The 16,912-nt window shown below is 44.1% G+C and overlaps 5 protein-coding genes across 5 annotated transcripts; 3 read left to right on the top strand and 2 right to left on the bottom strand.

Annotated features, from left to right (window-relative positions):
- The first annotated feature begins 942 nt into the window (after positions 1–942).
- Positions 943–2,055, top strand: BDB00DRAFT_446253 (eukaryotic translation initiation factor 5A). Its single transcript, XM_053117418.1, has 4 exons — positions 943–1,058; positions 1,182–1,390; positions 1,503–1,756; positions 1,840–2,055. The coding sequence occupies exons 2-4, from the start codon at positions 1,185–1,187 to the stop codon at positions 1,860–1,862; spliced, it is 483 nt and encodes a 160-aa protein (XP_052984651.1). The 5' UTR covers positions 943–1,058; positions 1,182–1,184; the 3' UTR covers positions 1,863–2,055.
- Positions 2,056–2,107: 52 nt separating this feature from the next.
- BDB00DRAFT_867542 (ankyrin repeat-containing domain protein) lies at positions 2,108–9,483 on the bottom strand (the record flags this gene model as incomplete). Its single annotated transcript, XM_053126352.1, has 16 exons — positions 2,108–2,236; positions 2,335–2,454; positions 2,532–2,738; positions 2,835–3,069; positions 3,145–3,289; positions 3,375–4,097; positions 4,201–4,740; positions 4,835–5,485; positions 5,573–5,717; positions 5,808–6,014; positions 6,120–6,583; positions 6,672–7,704; positions 7,791–8,121; positions 8,206–8,987; positions 9,096–9,299; positions 9,400–9,483. 16 exons carry the CDS (start codon positions 9,481–9,483, stop codon positions 2,108–2,110), a joined length of 6,000 nt encoding a protein of 1,999 aa, XP_052984650.1.
- A 2,378-nt stretch (positions 9,484–11,861) lies between these two features.
- On the top strand, positions 11,862–13,041 carry BDB00DRAFT_944388 (eukaryotic translation initiation factor 5A). Its single transcript, XM_053129493.1, has 4 exons — positions 11,862–11,966; positions 12,082–12,290; positions 12,413–12,654; positions 12,738–13,041. Exons 2-4 carry the CDS (start codon positions 12,085–12,087, stop codon positions 12,758–12,760), a joined length of 471 nt encoding a protein of 156 aa, XP_052984649.1. The 5' UTR covers positions 11,862–11,966; positions 12,082–12,084; the 3' UTR covers positions 12,761–13,041.
- Positions 13,042–13,134: 93 nt separating this feature from the next.
- BDB00DRAFT_800091 (cytochrome c oxidase assembly protein CtaG/Cox11) lies at positions 13,135–13,949 on the top strand. The gene has a single exon (XM_053121750.1). The coding sequence runs from the start codon at positions 13,289–13,291 to the stop codon at positions 13,838–13,840; it is 552 nt and encodes a 183-aa protein (XP_052984648.1). The 5' UTR covers positions 13,135–13,288; the 3' UTR covers positions 13,841–13,949.
- On the bottom strand, positions 13,909–15,580 carry BDB00DRAFT_800089 (uncharacterized protein). The gene is made up of 2 exons (XM_053121749.1): positions 15,395–15,580; positions 13,909–15,330 (listed from the first exon to the last, which is right to left on the bottom strand). The coding sequence occupies exons 1-2, from the start codon at positions 15,524–15,526 to the stop codon at positions 14,197–14,199; spliced, it is 1,266 nt and encodes a 421-aa protein (XP_052984647.1). The 5' UTR covers positions 15,527–15,580; the 3' UTR covers positions 13,909–14,196.
- Positions 15,581–16,912: the final 1,332 nt, after the last annotated feature.

The following is a 16,912-nucleotide window of genomic DNA, read 5'->3' as shown; positions in this document are numbered from 1 at the left end:
AGGAACCAAATGCTAACCAAAGTCTGCCCAATTGATCAACAGGTAGATCGGTATCATTGGCATTACAAACATCATTCGATATCAAAAGATTTGATTGGTCAATAGAGACTATCGATTGTAGCGCCATATGTTATAACACATGTGGAACGAAAGTCTTGTTTGTGGGATCAATAAGCGCGAAATGTCTTGGTTGCTAATGCCACAAGCTTTTTTTGCTGTCAAAGTAGCTTGCGCAATATCTATTTATGCGCAGATTCTTGGTTTGACGATGCGTCGCACAGGTATCCAGATCAGAATGCTGCTGTGGGTCAGAACGTGGGGTAGTCTTTTCACATTTACCCCTAAAAAAGTTCTAAGCACCAAAAGAGAGAAGACTCGTTAAGTGTTATTTCTAAATAAGCATGTCAATTTTCTAGTACATAGCCCATAGCAGTAGTACATTACTTGCTTACCCCAAATTTCTCAGAGTCTGGAGCACTACATAGTTACTTAGACGACCTCCACATTTTTGTAAATTGCTGCATTCTGCAGCCCATGTGAGTATGCTGGGCCTTTTCAAATAAAGCTTAATAAATAAAGGCTTGCAAGTCTCCAAAAGCACAACAACTGGAAAAGTATCCATGTTCCCAATTGTACAGTCGCAGCAGGAGTCCCCAATGCTGGAAGCGCTTCATTGTTAAAAGTTAAGGTTACACTAACGATGAAGTATTATTTTTCACAATAAGGAACTTATCACTTAGCAGATCGAAACCATGCTAACATGGTAGTAAAGTCATCTCATCAAGGATAATAGAAACTGAGCCATCGTCCTTACGAGGGATAAACACCAGAACGTCCTGCCAGCAGCTCGACAAAAAGATCCGTTCACTATCTGAATGGCTTATGATCATACTAAGTTAGCAGAGCGAATGCTGTCGGAACAGTAGCAGCAAATCAGGCAGTGTGTGAGTTAGTCCAGAGAGAGGGCGGCTGCTGCCAACGAATATGTGGAGCGGCGCAAGCACTACCAAGTAACTTTCTCCCTCTCTTTTTTCTTCTTTCTTCCACCTGACCGTACAGTAAGTTCAAAAATTATTGGTGACATTTGTGCCTCCAACATTGTAAGAAATGAGCAATAGAAAAACTCATCTCCCTTTGAACTCGTCCTTCCTTCCTTCCTTCCTTCCTTCCTTCCCGCTTAGACCATGTTTGACGATTACGAAAACTCCTACGCTACCGCCGATGCTGGTGCCTCCTTGACTTTCCCCATGCAGTGCTCTGCTCTGCACAAGAACGGCCACGTCGTCATCAAGGGCCGTCCCTGCAAGATCGTTGATATGTCTACCTCCAAGACTGGCGAGCACGGTCACGCCAAGGTCCACTTGGTCGCCATTGACATTTTCACTAGCAAGTAAGTATCAATTTCTTTCTCTCTACCCGCTGTTGCTCGGGCTTGTTATGTTGGTATGCGTCAATAGTGAGTCATAGAAAGAGAGAGTCAACATTGTTTTGGTCTCGCTGCGGCTCTACAGGAAGCTGGAAGATTTGTCGCCCTCGACCCACAACATGGATGTCCCCATCGTCCAGCGTGAAGACTACCAGCTCATGGGCATCGATGACGGTTTCCTTAACTTGATGGCGGAAGACGGCTCCCTAAAGGATGACGTCAAGCTTCCCGACACCGACATTGGCCAGCAGTTGCAAGACAAATTTGAGCAGAACATGTTGTTGATGGTCACTGTCGTATCTGCCATGGGTGAAGAACATGTTTTGGCCTGTAAGTTGTGATTTATTGTCGTAGTAGAAGAGAGAAAGGAAAGAGGTTTGCTAATCACATACATCGTTTGGAAATAATTATAGTCAAGGAAGTTCCCCAAAACTAAACACACCCTGGCCTAGTTGGGTATTTCGGTGCAATGTGGGCTGCGGACCATACTCTTGAGGCTTCGAAATAGTTTCCATCTTTTACTTTGTGTGTTCCTCTCTCTCTTCCTATTGCTTATAGCATATTTGTCTCCCAAAAAATATATTAAAAACTTTTTTTTTACGTTACCACATATAGTGTGAATAAGTAGAACAGATTAAAGCCAGTCGTCTATATAGCATTTCGAAATGTCATAATATGTATTTAAAAGTGTACCTTTAAAAGTTCCGTGTTTGCTGTAGATTTGCTCAAGTGCATAAAGCAAGATCGGCCTTCATAGGGCTCTTGCTTTGGACTCACGACATTCGGATTGGCTCCACCGTTGATCAGTACCTATGAATTTATTACCACGCAAGGTTGAGATAAACCACAGATATATATGGAACAGACCTTGCTTTCCAATATCCAAAAACAACCTCAGCAATAATTACCTCAAAAGTCGTATCCGTGGCAATAAACACTGGCTGAATGACCAATGTCTTTTTCTTGCCTTTCAGGTGGTAAGTAGCAGTTGATGTTACATTGGGATCAGCACCTGCTTGCAGAAGCTCCTGTATTCCGACAAAATCAATACTACAATACATGATGCGAGGCTAACTACCAATTTTTGCCACGAACTCAAGCTTACCTTCAAGATCTTGTCAGATTTGTTCATACACGCTTGCATCACAGCGTTAGGTCTTCCGTGGATGCTATCTTCATCACGAGGAGCACTAGACTCTAATAGAAGCTTGACTAGGTAAATATCCTTGCTCTTGACTGCAAGCAATAATGCTGAATCCTTGGTTGCCGAGCTTGTGCCTTTTCCGGTCAATGCACCAGCGTTTAACAGCAGCTAATAACATAAAAAATGACAATCGATTAGTACCGTTAAATAAGAAAAATGTTGTGCAACCTTATCTATATATGTGCGAAATGTGTTTATTCTTACCTGAACAGATTGAATGCTATGGGACGATGCCGCATACCAGAGCTCGGATAAACCATCTTTATCTAACTTGTTGATCTCACTGCCGCCAGCAGATAGCAGGTTGTTCAATAGCGTGTTTTGTCCGTACATTGCAGCATAATGAATGGGTGTACGTCCGTGCACATCGGCTTCGAATGTTAATCCAAGCTCAGCTACTTTAGCAATGACGTCGGTCAAATACTCGTCCCAAATCTCACTAGATGAATTGCGTTATCAGTATTGTAAATTTAAAAAAATATATATAAGTAGGTGTTGGAAGTTTCTTTTTTACCTGTCAAACGGTTTAAAGTTGGCAAATATGTGCCACAAGTTTTGGCCCTCTTGTGTGGTCGCAGAAAGGGTGGAAGTAGGAGCAGAATTGAGCAGGATATCCGCAACATGGAATTTGCCCGTTCGCAAAGCGTCTTGCAACGATTCTATATACAAAATCAGTCAGTCTCATACTATGCCACAAACAGGGAAAAGAGTTTGCAATGTTGAAAAAGCGATTATTCTTCTTACCTAATACGCTTGGATTACGATCCAAAATCAGATATGCCATGTTCATAAAGTCCTGGGACAAGCTGTAGTTTAAAGTTGTCACTGGATCACCCGCAGGAAGAGTCATCACGCTGGTAGGTGTAGCTCCTTGATCACAGAGCATCACCGAGTAATCAACATGCTTGTAACGAAGAGAAAGTTGCAGCGGAGTATTTTGATCCAAGTCCTCGGCATTGATGTTCACACCCTTGGCAATGAGGATAGATGTGGAAGAGAATGCGCCCACGGTAGCAGCGTAATGCATTGGAGTACGGCCAAAATGATCGGGTAAGTCGTATTGGATATCTTCATAGTTTGACAAGAACTTGATGATATCAATGGGATCGACTTTGCTTGGCGATTGGGTGTCCATTTCCCATTGGAACAGAGCATAAAGTTCTAGGTCTGCGAGTTCGTCTTGTTCGATAATCACAATATTTTCGCCATCCTTTCCTTTGCTGCCAGATTCCTCTCGTTGCTTGTTTTCAAGATGCGCTCGTACTGCATAGGCAATCCATTCATTGGAACCTGAATCCTTTGTGTTCCGGCCGAATTTTTCGACTGCTGAGGCTATCTTGCTTTCCATTATCTTGGCATTCTTCTTGTCTTCGCGAATCTTCTTGACCTTTTTGGCTATTGTGGCCATCTTGCGCATGTGAGGAACGACATCCATATGTATGAAAGCAAGATGAAGCGGTGTACGTCCTATTAACATACACGCAGGGAGCAGAGATAAACGCGATGGTTAGAAAGAGTAAAGCTATGCGATGGTTTCGGAGGAACAGCATATATAGTAGCAAAAATGTACCCAAAATATCCTTGGCATTGATATCACTGCCACCTTGTAGAAGCAATCGTTCAATTCGGAGCGAAGCATTAGTCATGTTCTTGGTTTTCTGGATAGCAATGTGAAGTGCGGTACGTTGCTTCTTATCGATTGCATGTACATTGGCACCAAATTCTATCATCAGCTTGACCAGGTGATATTTTTCGACGAGAACGGCATGGTGGAGTGGAGAAAGATCTTGATCGTCCTTATGATTGACGTTGGCACCAGCTTTGAGCAGACTTTGGGCGATCTGAAAGTAGGAGTTTTGCACAGACCGGCAGAGAGGGGAGACGTTTGCACCAACTATATGGTTGGGGTCAGCCTTGCATTCCAAAAGCACATTGACTGCATGTTCGTTTCCGGACATGGATGCAATAAGAAGTGCGGTGTTGTTTTCTTTGTCGTTGACATTGACGTCAAATGAAGAAGATGCATAAGAGCTTGCCATAAGATCAAAGTAGGCTTTGGAAATATCCTCATTCTTGTTCTTGCAAGTGATAATTGCACAAGTTTCCATATCTAAAAGTTACAAAACCAAAAAGGTATTAGTGGAGAGCGCTTGATTACAAACCAGCAAGACATGTGCACGGTAAGACAAAAACCCAAAACATACGATTGTTAACGGCAGAATGATCGATCGGATAATGAGTGTGCTCAATAACCGTGTTTAGCAAAGGTAGATACTGGGATCGGATAATCTTCATAATCACGGTATCACCACAAGCGTTTTCATAATGGAGGTTTGGATTGGCACCGGCGACCAACAAATGCTTGACAGTGAGTACGTTGATGGATTGATCGCTTCTTGATAAAGCTTCTTGCACGGCATTCACCGCGTACATGAGTGCAGTGTGATGTTTCTGGTCACGGTTATCGATACCTTCGAACGAGTGCGACTCGGTATAGGCGGTACATAGATCCTCCATTATTTCATGATCCAATGATTCTGCAGCTTTCATCAATGTTGAGTATCCCTCCTTGTCGGCAACACACGGATTAGCGCCAAACGCGATGTACTTCTTGATTGCGTTGGGAAGTAATAGCTCGAAATCTGGTTTGATGATGTTGAATAGCTTGTTGGCGTGTTCGATGGTTTGTAGATCGGTGGTGGGCAAGTATTCTTGATGAAGGAGCTTCTTTTTTATATAACCACTCAACATAGGAGGAGCGCCAGTTGGCACGCCAGCGACAATAATGCGTTGGTTAGGATCGGATCCGTGGGACAACAAAAAGTGCAGTAGTTTTACATCTTGAGTGGCTGTAGCTATACATACAGTAATATATCTTTAGTAAACTTATCGTCTAAACTCATACACACTCACTCTTTTTCGTACACTCTCGCATGGCTTACCGAAATGCAAAACGCTCCAACCAGTTTCACGAGGATATTCACTCTTGCTCCGCTTGGGATTGCCCTTATAAAAGTCCTTGGGCAACTGGACAACCGAATTCATATCCGGGTGATAATTTTCTACAATCTTGGTTGCCATATCCAACTATATATATGTTACAGACACAATGTTCAATCGTAAGTTACCCAGTGTAATACTTTAAGCATGGCTATAGAACACAAAAAAAGGTCTTACCCAATGATGGAAACGGAACTCAAAGACAGCCTCTTCTCGGGCTGAACTTTCATCAGAGTTTTCACCTTGTGCATAACTTTTGGAGGCTAAGGTGAATCGTTTCTTGATACGCTCCTTCTCTTTTTTGACATGCTTTTTTTGAGTTTCGCACACTTCCTGGACAGATGCCAACATTGCGGTAAAACCAGCCGAGTTAGGGGTATTGATCTATTAAAATTTGTAAACAATTGTGAAGAAGCGTGCTTAGTAAGCCAAAGATAGAAAAAAGTACATACGTGTATGCGTGCATTCCTCTAATAAAATCGAACTTACGTTGGTATTAGCATCTGCCGGGGCTGGATGTTTTACAATCGCTTCCCAAATGCCCTTGATCATGACTTCATATCGACTGTTGCGCACACGATCTATCTCACGTCGCGTGTTGAAGGAATCCAGCTCACTCGCATTTGCAAACAGACATTGGAAAAAGGTAACACCAGAGGACGTCATGGTATCCCAGTAGATGGCACCTCGTTCAATGAAGATATCAAACACATAATCCTTATTATGAAGGATACCATGCGCCAAAGGAGTGTCGCCTGCATTATTCTTGATGCCCAGGTTTGCACCGGCTTCCAGAAGAAGTTGGGCCATTTGTCGACTGTAATTGATACCGTCCATGTCATCATATTCCAATGGCTTCACGAGCTCGTTGCCCTCCTGGTCTTCTTCTTTCCAGCCAGCAGGGCGATGTGCATTGAAATAACCCATAGCAAAACTATGGAGGACGGTGTTACCTAGAGTTACACAAATAATTAGTTATTGTTCTTGTTTATTCCATCATTAAAATCACTGCATTCTCTTCTCGTTACATGGATACTTTACCTTCGATAGTTTGCAAATTCGGATCAGCATTCTTGGAAATAAGCAAACGGGCTTTTCGAAGCGACTGTTCGGCTTCCAGCTTACTAGTCACAGTTTCCTCCACACAATGATGCAACAAGGTTTTGCCGTCTTGATCCTTGAAATTGACATCAATGTTGCACTCGGTCAACAGGTATTGGACAATAGAAATGTGGCCTTTGAGATTGGCGACGGAGCAAGCGGTCGTTCTCCACACATTGGGGGCGGCTGGATCGGCACCACCAACCTCAATCAAGAGACGTAACAGACGCAGGTAACCAAAGCCCGCAGCATAGTGGATAGGTCTGTTTTCAGATGTGTCCGCAGCGTTGGCATCGACACCAATTTGCAACAGATATTTGGCAACGTCGTACTTGCCATTGATGCTAGCCACATGAAGTGCGGTACGGGAATACTTGTCGACTGCCTCTGGATCTGCCTTACCGTGTTCCACAAGAACCTTGACACATTCGAGGTGACCACGCTGCGCAGCAAACAAGAGGGGCGTCGCACGTAAAGTGCTTTCGATAGCCTCCAAGGTAGCACCACAATCAATTAATTCACGACAGGTTTCCGGGTGACCAAAGTAGGCGGCATAATGAAGCGGGCGCCAGCGTTGGCGAAGGAGCGTTTGATCTGCGAACTCGGTGTTTGGCATCTCTGTTTTACTTAAATGCTTGAGTAACGGACGAATATTTTGGTGCCGGCCGAAACGAGCTGCTTGAATGAGTGGGGTCAACTTGAACTTGTCTCCAGACGAGAATGGGAAGTCCTGCTCGATCAGGTACTCGAGGCAGTCAGGCGTCGTGCTGGCCGCGGCAAAGTGAGCAATGGTACGACCGAATTCATCGGTCTCAATACGTTCAGCAGGGGTGAGTTGTTCAAACAGTTCTTTGAGGTATGCTCTTGAAGGATGGATCGCAGCACATTCCAGAGGCGTGATAGAGCCAGAATCGAACGACTTTTTCAAGATCTGGTTGCGACGATACGTTTCGAGCGGTTCACCATTCTTGAACTACACATCGGCATTTCATGATAACGTTTAGATAAGCGAATACATATAACCAGCTTTACATTAGTGAAAGAGGAGATACAACTTACGCTGAGTACGTTTGTGTGTACCGTGTTGAATCCTGAGCGATACTGGATGTGATTGATAATACTTCCAGCGACGTTCCAGTTTCCTGATGCCACGCAATAGTAAAAGCCCTTCTGTTCCATGAACATGCTGCAGCCGCGGACGAGGTTGGTTGCACTTTTGACGAAATCCGCCATATCTGGATCCAGCGCTGTATTTTGCAAAGCTTCCAGGACGTTGATAGAAATGAGCGACTCGTTCAAGCGGGAAATATCCACCGCCATGAGATTCTTTTGACTGTTTCGGTAAAATGCCGAGTTTCCCTGACGGTTGCCACGCGACTCGTTCACCTTGCTACATACCACACAAAATCGATTAGACAACGTCAAGTAGCTTTTCGCGCTTCAAAGCCATCCATACAATTTGTATGTATTTTACCTGACAGCGTGACCAAAAGTGAAGCGGCTCACATAGCCTGTGCTTCCGCCATACTGCATGTATTTGGTCGGAACCTGGACACGTCCGTTTTCTTGACTCTGCAACAAAAGACCAACAATCTCCTTATTTCCCTTGAGCATAGCCGCCGCCACCACCATGTCGCTCCAGTGCTGGCAATCTTCCTTCTCCCAGTATGGCACATGCTCCTTGTCCTCCACTGCAGCCTTGAGCAATTCCAAATTGTCTTTCTCGACAGCTTGACGATACAGAAAGATGCTGCAGCGCAAACAACAGTCAGTTTCGTCAATGCCTACAATTGCAGCATCCGTCTTGGTCGCACGTTCCTCCATGCGTCGTTGACGTTCTTCCACCTCGGCTGCCTTGCGTGCTGCCTGGCCACGAAGTTTCTTTGGTGCAGCTGGTTTGCCACTGGACTCGCTGTTGCTGCGTTTCTTTCGAGTGGTAGTACTTCCTTTCTTGGAGGAACGTGATGCGGTGGTAACTTCATCGTCACTGCCGCTGCTATCAATGTCAATAGGCTCTGTCATGCGAAGCATAGCACGCGTCTTGCTCGTACGTGTCGACCGACGGACATTGGTGTTAGTCGTTGACGTTTCGTTGGTAGTAACGGTGTTGTCGAAGTCGATAGTATAGCCGGAAGCTGTTTGAACGCGTTCGCGGAAAGCGCCCAAGATCTCCAACGATTCGATCGTTTGCTCGGCCTCCCAAGTGTCTTGAGTAGGGTCACTGCCGGTGCGATGGACAAGATAGTATGTTTGGCCCTAAAGTGTGTGAAAGAGAACGAAAAAAGAAGGGGTGAGAAAACGTTACGGCCGCTGTATATATGTATACACATTATGCACCAGCAAGCAATCCAAAATACTATATACCTCGATCTTCTTGAAGTCGCGGATGGATTCGATCGGCTTGTTGACAGTGGCAGAAGCAGAAGAAGTTTTGTTTCGGGTGGATGTTCTTTTGGCTTGCTGTTGTTGCTTCTTGCGTGTTATGGTCACCTTTTTGATTCCACTATCACGTACAGTGACGGCAGCTTTCATCTTGTCCGTGAGACGAACACGGGTTCCATCTCGAGTCTGTTTGTGTGTATAAGATCATTAAAATTAGTATCGATGGCGCTTATTTGTACTAGATTCGTCGTCGAGTAAAACGAATAGGGCTAAATCAGCAACATACCGCCGGTCTCTTGCGCTTGTCGCTGGTGCTAGTAGTGCCGTTTGTTTCGTTGGCGGCATTGCGGCGTCTGAGTGTTTGGACCATGGTAACAACTGTCGAAAGGAAGAAGGGGTAGGAAAAGGATAAAGCTTTTTTTTCGTATTATTCGCCTCTTATATACCAGAGCTGTGTCAGCGCATCGCCACACTAATCTTGTACATGCATGTGTACTACTACACCGCAATATGATTATTTCACTAAGCTGCGATGTTACACATGAATTAAGTGTGGCAACGCAGCCCGTTGCCATGGCAACGCCAACTATTATGGATTGCATGTCGGTGTGTTAATATTAGACAATGGCCTCATCCGTCAGTTTCCTAATTGATGCGTTCTTGTCTTTAATTGACTTTTATAACACTGCACTATCACAAGTCTCTTCTACTATACCTCCACATTACTAGCATATATTGAGAATCCCTCGGTTCTATTCCTAATTCGAAAACCAGAAGAACTGCTGCGTCTCTTCTTGTCTGACATTTCTTTTTTGTCGAAACGAACAAAATAACAGATGGATACAACGACAAGGGAACAAGCATATAATTATGATAGACAGCAAAATCTGGAATAACTGTTGATTCAGACATGAACTGGACGATCAAACTTGACTTCATCCGGATTATATTGCCGACTACGCTACCTGGTACGGATGCTTTTGAGCAGAAATTTAGGAAGAATGAGTGCTGCTTATCATTTTGCATACACATATAAAATAAGAAGGATCTAAAAATGAGATGTTTGTTGTTGATTTGAAGTTGGCCGCGGCTTATCTGAGCACCCTGATCTCAAAATGTACATGCATTAGCTGACAACAGAGTCCACCTCCACCATGAACGCCATGTGTCAACTACGGATTTTAATGCATATCTATTCCTCAGTGAAAGGAGAATATGAAGATCTTGATCCGGCAAGAACATTCCGTCGTTAGCTGATAAAACATAACAAGCGAAAAGGATCTTCATAGTACTCCTAAAAAAAACAATTTGTTTGTGGCCACCTTGAGACGGCTCGAATCAAAGCACAAGCAAATGACAACCTGGTTGCCATGGCAACCAGGTTGCACACTATTTCACGCTCCGATTGAGAACTTGGTTCCTTGGATAGCAGCTTGTATTCCCTTTCAGTGCTTTCTCTTGAAATAGTGGTTGTCACAGAGTTTTCCATAATACTGATTCTTTTCTGCTGTAAAATTCTTAAGTAATACAGAGAGTTTTCGAAACCGATGCCGCCCCCGTTGGAGTAATCAGAGTAGACTTATCCCGTAGGCTTCATGGTCGTCGAAGGGTTACAAAGGGCAGTTTAGTAATCTTGAAAGCTCCCCATTAGGTAGGAACCAAATGCTAACCAAAGTCTGCCCAATTGATCAACAGGTAGATCGGTATCATTGGCATTACAAACATCATTCGATATCAAAAGATTTGATTGGTCAATAGAGACTATCGATTGTAGCGCCATATGTTATAACACATGTGGAACGAAAGTCTTGTTTGTGGGATCAATAAGCGCGAAATGTCTTGGTTGCTAATGCCACAAGCTTTTTTTGCTGTCAAAGTAGCTTGCGCAATATCTATTTATGCGCAGATTCTTGGTTTGACGATGCGTCGCACAGGTATCCAGATCAGAATGCTGCTGTGGGTCAGAACGTGGGGTAGTCTTTTCACATTTACCCCTAAAAAAGTTCTAAGCACCAAAAGAGAGAAGACTCGTTAAGTGTTATTTCTAAATAAGCATGTCAATTTTCTAGTACATAGCCCATAGCAGTAGTACATTACTTGCTTACCCCAAATTTCTCAGAGTCTGGAGCACTACATAGTTACTTAGACGACCTCCACATTTTTGTAAATTGCTGCATTCTGCAGCCCATGTGAGTATGCTGGGCCTTTTCAAATAAAGCTTAATAAATAAAGGCTTGCAAGTCTCCAAAAGCACAACAACTGGAAAAGTATCCATGTTCCCAATTGTACAGTCGCAGCAGGAGTCCCCAATGCTGGAAGCGCTTCATTGTTAAAAGTTAAGGTTACACTAACGATGAAGTATTATTTTTCACAATAAGGAACTTATCACTTAGCAGATCGAAACCATGCTAACATGGTAGTAAAGTCATCTCATCAAGGATAATAGAAACTGAGCCATCGTCCTTACGAGGGATAAACACCAGAACGTCCTGCCAGCAGCTCGACAAAAAGATCCGTTCACTATCTGAATGGCTTATGATCATACTATAACTGACACTAAGAGTATGTGCAACGCGAACAGAGCCTGTCATGTGTAAGGTGTAGTCCAGGGGCGTCAAAGCACCCGAGTAATAAGAGAGAACTCCGAATCATTTTTACGCGCAAGCAAAAAAAAAAATTTTTTTTTTTCTTAATAGCAGAGCGAATGCTGTCGGAACAGTAGCAGCAAATCAGGCAGTGTGTGAGTTAGTCCAGAGAGAGGGCGGCTGCTGCCAACGAATATGTGGAGCGGCGCAAGCACTACCAAGTAATTTTCTCCCTCTCTTTTTTTTCTTTCTTCCACCTGACCGTACAGTAAGTTCAAAAATTATTGGTGACATTTGTGCCTCCAACATTGTAAGAAATGAGCAATAGAAAAACTCATCTCCTTTTGAATTCGTCCTTCCTTCCTTCCTTCCTTCCCGCTTAGACCATGTCTGACGATCACGATAACTCCTTCGCTACCGCCGATGCTGGTGCCTCCTTGACTTTCCCCATGCAGTGCTCTGCTCTGCGCAAGAACGGCCACGTCGTCATCAAGGGCCGTCCCTGCAAGATCGTTGATATGTCTACCTCCAAGACTGGCAAGCACGGTCACGCCAAGGTCCACTTGGTCGCCATTGACATTTTCACTAACAAGTAAGTATCAGTTTCTTTCTCTCTACCCGCTGTTGCTCGGGCTTGTTATGTTGGTATGCGTCAATAGTGAGTCAGAGAAAGAGAGAGCTCAACATTGTTTTGGTCTCGCTGCGGCTCTACAGGAAGCTGGAAGATTTGTCGCCCTCGACCCACAACATGGATGTCCCCAACGTCCAGCGTAAAGAATACCAGCTCATCAACATCGATGACGGTTTCCTTAGCTTGTTGGAGGGCGGCGATACCAAGGATGATGTCAAGCTTCCCGACACCGACCTTGGCCAGCAGTTGCAAAACGACTTTGAAGAAGGCAAGGACTTGTTGGTCACTGTCGTATCTGCCATGGGTGAAGAACATGCTTTGGCCTGTAAGTTGTGATTTATTGTCGTAGTAGAAAAGAGAAAGGAAAGAGGTTTGCTAATCACATACATCGTTTGGAAATGGTTATAGACAAGGAAGCTCCCCAAAATTAAACACATCCTGGCCTAGTTGGGTATTTCGGTGCAATGTGGGCTGCGGACGATACTCTTGAGGCTTCGAAATAGTTTCCATCTTCTACTTTGTGTGTTTCTCTCTCTCTTCCTATTGCTTATAGCATATTTGTCTCCCAAAGAATATATTAAAAACTCTTTTTTTACGTTACCACATATACTGTGAATAAGTTCCCAGAGCACCCAGCGGGGTATGATATGACGATATGACATGTTTACTTTTTTGAATAAAACTCAGAAAAGCGAGAGACGGTATACAGTTTCCTGATAAAAAACCTACATACAAGACAAATGGCAACACGTTTTGGTTTGTTTCAACGTGCATGCAGTAGAAACCCCATTGGTGCTACGCTCTTTGGCTCGCCATTGGCACTTCGTCTTGCTTCTCGATCCACTTTGAACAGACGATGGGGTTTTCCACAACAGCAACAACAACAACAACTAGCAAGTTATGCTACCAAAGCAACCAGAAACAACAAAAGCAGTGGCAATGACAACCTTTCGTCCGGCATGTATGCAGCGGCCATCTTCATTTCCATGCTGGGCCTATCCTATGCAGCCGTACCACTGTATCGACTCTTCTGCGCTAGCACAGGATACAGCGGCACGCCAGTGACTGACGCGAACCGATTCTCAAAAGAACGACTTGTGCCTCACAACGAACAACGACGGATACGCATTACATTCGAAAGCAACACATCCGACGCCTTACCATGGTCCTTCAAGCCGGAACTTCGTGAAATCTACGTTGTCCCCGGCGAAACGGCACTGACTTTTTACAAGGCCAAGAGCAAGGCTAAGGAAGATATCGTTGGCATTGCGACATACAATGTCACGCCCCATCGTGCCGGCTCCTACTTTAACAAGATTCAGTGTTTCTGTTTTGAGGAGCAACGGCTTGAGCCTCAAGAGGATGTGGATATGCCCGTGTTTTTCTTTATTGATCCTGATTTTTTGGATGATCCATACATGAAGGATGTCAATACCGTCACACTCAGTTATACTCTATTCAATGCTAAATATGCCAAGCATTTATCACCTGTACAACCTCCAACGGCGTAGATGCATTTTAATAATAAAGAAAAAGCTTAGAAAGAAAGGGATAGAAAGGAAAAAAAAAGAGATAATACTTTTTTTTTGCTTTTAATACTAGTAATGATGATTTATGATATATGCTGCGTCTTGTCTTGTCTGATGGTGATGATGTGATGCTTTAATTTAGAGTTGGGAGGAAGGACGGGGGAAAAGAAAGCAACAGTAGCATTAGTGGGAGAACGTTACTGTTTGATAAGAAAAAAATAGTGAGAATAAAGGACTAATATTACGGGGTGGTTGTAGTTTCTTGATGTGTCTGATGTTATATACATTATAAGTCGGTACGCGTAGTGGTTGGTCATAGCAGGAGCAAAGCAACAAAATCAATTGGCCGGCTGATCAAGCGAGGCACCATTGACTCTGCTTGCGCCCAATGTGGGAGTTGTCAATACACGTGGGAAACGATCGACAATCGAATCAGTGCTACTATCTGACATGACCAAGGAGGAACATGATCTGCCACGTGAAAGCCGATTCGGGTTTGTGATGGGTTCAACCTGAATGTTACGTCTTGAGGCCAACGATTGGCGCTTCGCCTTCTTCATGTCATTACTATTAGTATCGTTGCTGTTGTTGCTATTATTGTTTGACGACAAGGATTCTGATGAAGACGACGATGTTGTCATTGGTGTAGCATCGTTGTTGCTGCTCGTTTCGTCATCATCTTCCTCGTACATTTTATTGTATTCACTAGGATGGATGATAGGGAGCGCAGGAGCAATTACAACCGCTTCTGATGACCCTTGCTGATGCTCCTCTTGTTGTTCTTGCTGTCGGTCGTCATAGAACCCATCCCTCGATGGAGGAGGTGGCGATGGACTAGCGCCACGGGCAGGCGATTTTGATCGCGGCCAGTGGTGAAACAAGTTTGCAAAGAACTTGTTATCCTTTGCAGTCGAGGGTGAAGATGTTGCAGACGACAGGGTCGATGGATTCGATGTTCGTCGAAGCTCAGCAAATGAGGACCGATGGCTCGTCGTGACTGTAGAGTGTGAACCCGCTGAGCTTACACTACTAGCAAGTGATTCAGAAGAACGATGTCCTCGCAGAGGTGGTCGTGTCTGATGATGTTGATGATGATTATTATGGCGCTGTTGTTTTGTTGGCGACAAAAACGCAGACGAGGCCGAAGTAGAGGCTGATGCGGAATGTGGAGCTTGTGGTGGAGTTGTGCTGTGCATGTCATCTAATCGTTCCAGCCATTTGTCCAAGACGCTCGTTGAATCGTTCATTTGGTGCAATTGCAAAGCGTTGACCCAGATATCCAGCTCTTCTTTGGTCTCGGCTTGCAGAAACAAATCTGACCGTTCGGTCTTTTGCTTGTCGTTCGATAGTAGTAAAAATGTATATTGGCGCTGCGGCTGTTTCTTAAGAATGAGAGGGAGGGCGATGGGAATGACGTCGATGACGACTTGATAGTTCTCAAGGTTGATCACGCACTGCGGGATACTGTCCATCTATCCATGAGGACTACTATTAGCAGCCATCCTCTTGTAATTAGGCACCTGAGTGTCTGTGTACCTCGTTCTTGTAGTATCGAAGTTCATTGCCGTCCAGGACAAAGAAGCGTCGAAGCCACGATTTACAGATTCCATGTCTCTGCTTCATCAGCCATCCTTGCACTTGGGCGGTGTAAGAAAAACTGCCCGACATGGAACCGGTCTGTGTTAGTTTGTGTGTGAGAGGAGAAAGAGAGAAGGAAAAGAGGCAAAAAAAAAGAGAAAAAAGGCGACCAAATAGACGAAAAACAGACTGTGCTATATATATTGAGCCGCTGACGATGAAAAGCTCTCGCTCTTCTCCCTGTCCCATATTAGCGAGAGACACCCTCTCTTTCTCTCAGTCTCCACCCACCCCCTTTCTTTTTTTACCACCTCCACCACCACCACCGTCCGAAAAAAGGAAAAGGCAGGGGAGCTGGGATGTGATTGTAGGGTACGCGTGAGGAGAACACGCGGGACAAAACTTTGATTCGCTTTGGGGGGAACGGGAGGGACAAGAGAGAAAAAGAAGGTGTGCTCCCTCCAACCAACCACCCAAGTCCAAGTCAAACCACAATTTAAACACATTCTAAAAAGACAGCGAACAGATCAGCCCCTCTCACCAGTGCACTCCTCTTCTCTTCAGTCTGTTAATTCTCTCTCTCTCTCTCTTTTCCTCTCTTTCTAAATCCCTTTTGCAAACCCTCCGCCCCCTTCTTCGCAGGCCAACAATTGGCGCGGCACTTGTGCACATATACTCACTTTCTATTTGTTGTTACTCCTTACCTCTTTTATTCTCTGAGATACAAAAGAGACTCTGGAGGGAAAGTGGTGTGATGTGTACCTCTACTGTCTAAAGAGATCAGCACATAACAGAAAGGAAAAAACGCGGCCACCCATGAGACTCAACGTGGGATTTCCAGGAGGTGACAAAATTCTCCAGGGGGTTTGTGTTGGTGTACATACATCCATTTGAGAAGAAAAGATAGAGTCGCTGAACCTTGGTTCTTTTTTCTCTGGGGTCTTGAGTGAATAAGGTGAGATGGATGATCCAGTAACATGCGATGTGAGGATGTCATGCTGAGGATAGAATGTAGTTACGATTGTATCTCAATTTGTCAATCAAAAAGTATATCATGATGACGATGCCGTCGATACATTGATTTATTAGTTAGGTTAATAACGATAGCCGCTCGTTTACAGTATATAAGCTATATTGCGTCGCGCGAACCCACCATTCATTTATGAATTTTTCGATCCGACAATGTACGATCGAGTTTATTTATATAATATGGCCACGCTTATGATTTACAGATCCGCTTATCATCTACTCTTTACTGTATTTCCATCGAATACATGTTGCATATGGAAAACAGGGTATTAATACAAGATGGATAATGATGACGACATACATACATGCAAAATAAAGCGTGTGATGGTAACAAGTGATATGGTTAGTGACTATAGTACATAAAACGATGCTTTCCCAATATTAACTTTCACAACATTTAAAAAGAGAAAGAAGACCCTTTCTCCTTTCTAAGGGCTCTCCCTCTAT

Source organism: Zychaea mexicana, assembly GCF_025766255.1.
Source record: "Zychaea mexicana strain RSA 1403 chromosome Unknown BDB00scaffold_5, whole genome shotgun sequence".
In the NCBI taxonomy this organism is placed as follows: Eukaryota; Fungi; Mucoromycota; class Mucoromycetes; order Mucorales; family Lichtheimiaceae; genus Zychaea; species Zychaea mexicana.
This window is presented reverse-complemented; position numbering and strand designations above follow the sequence as displayed.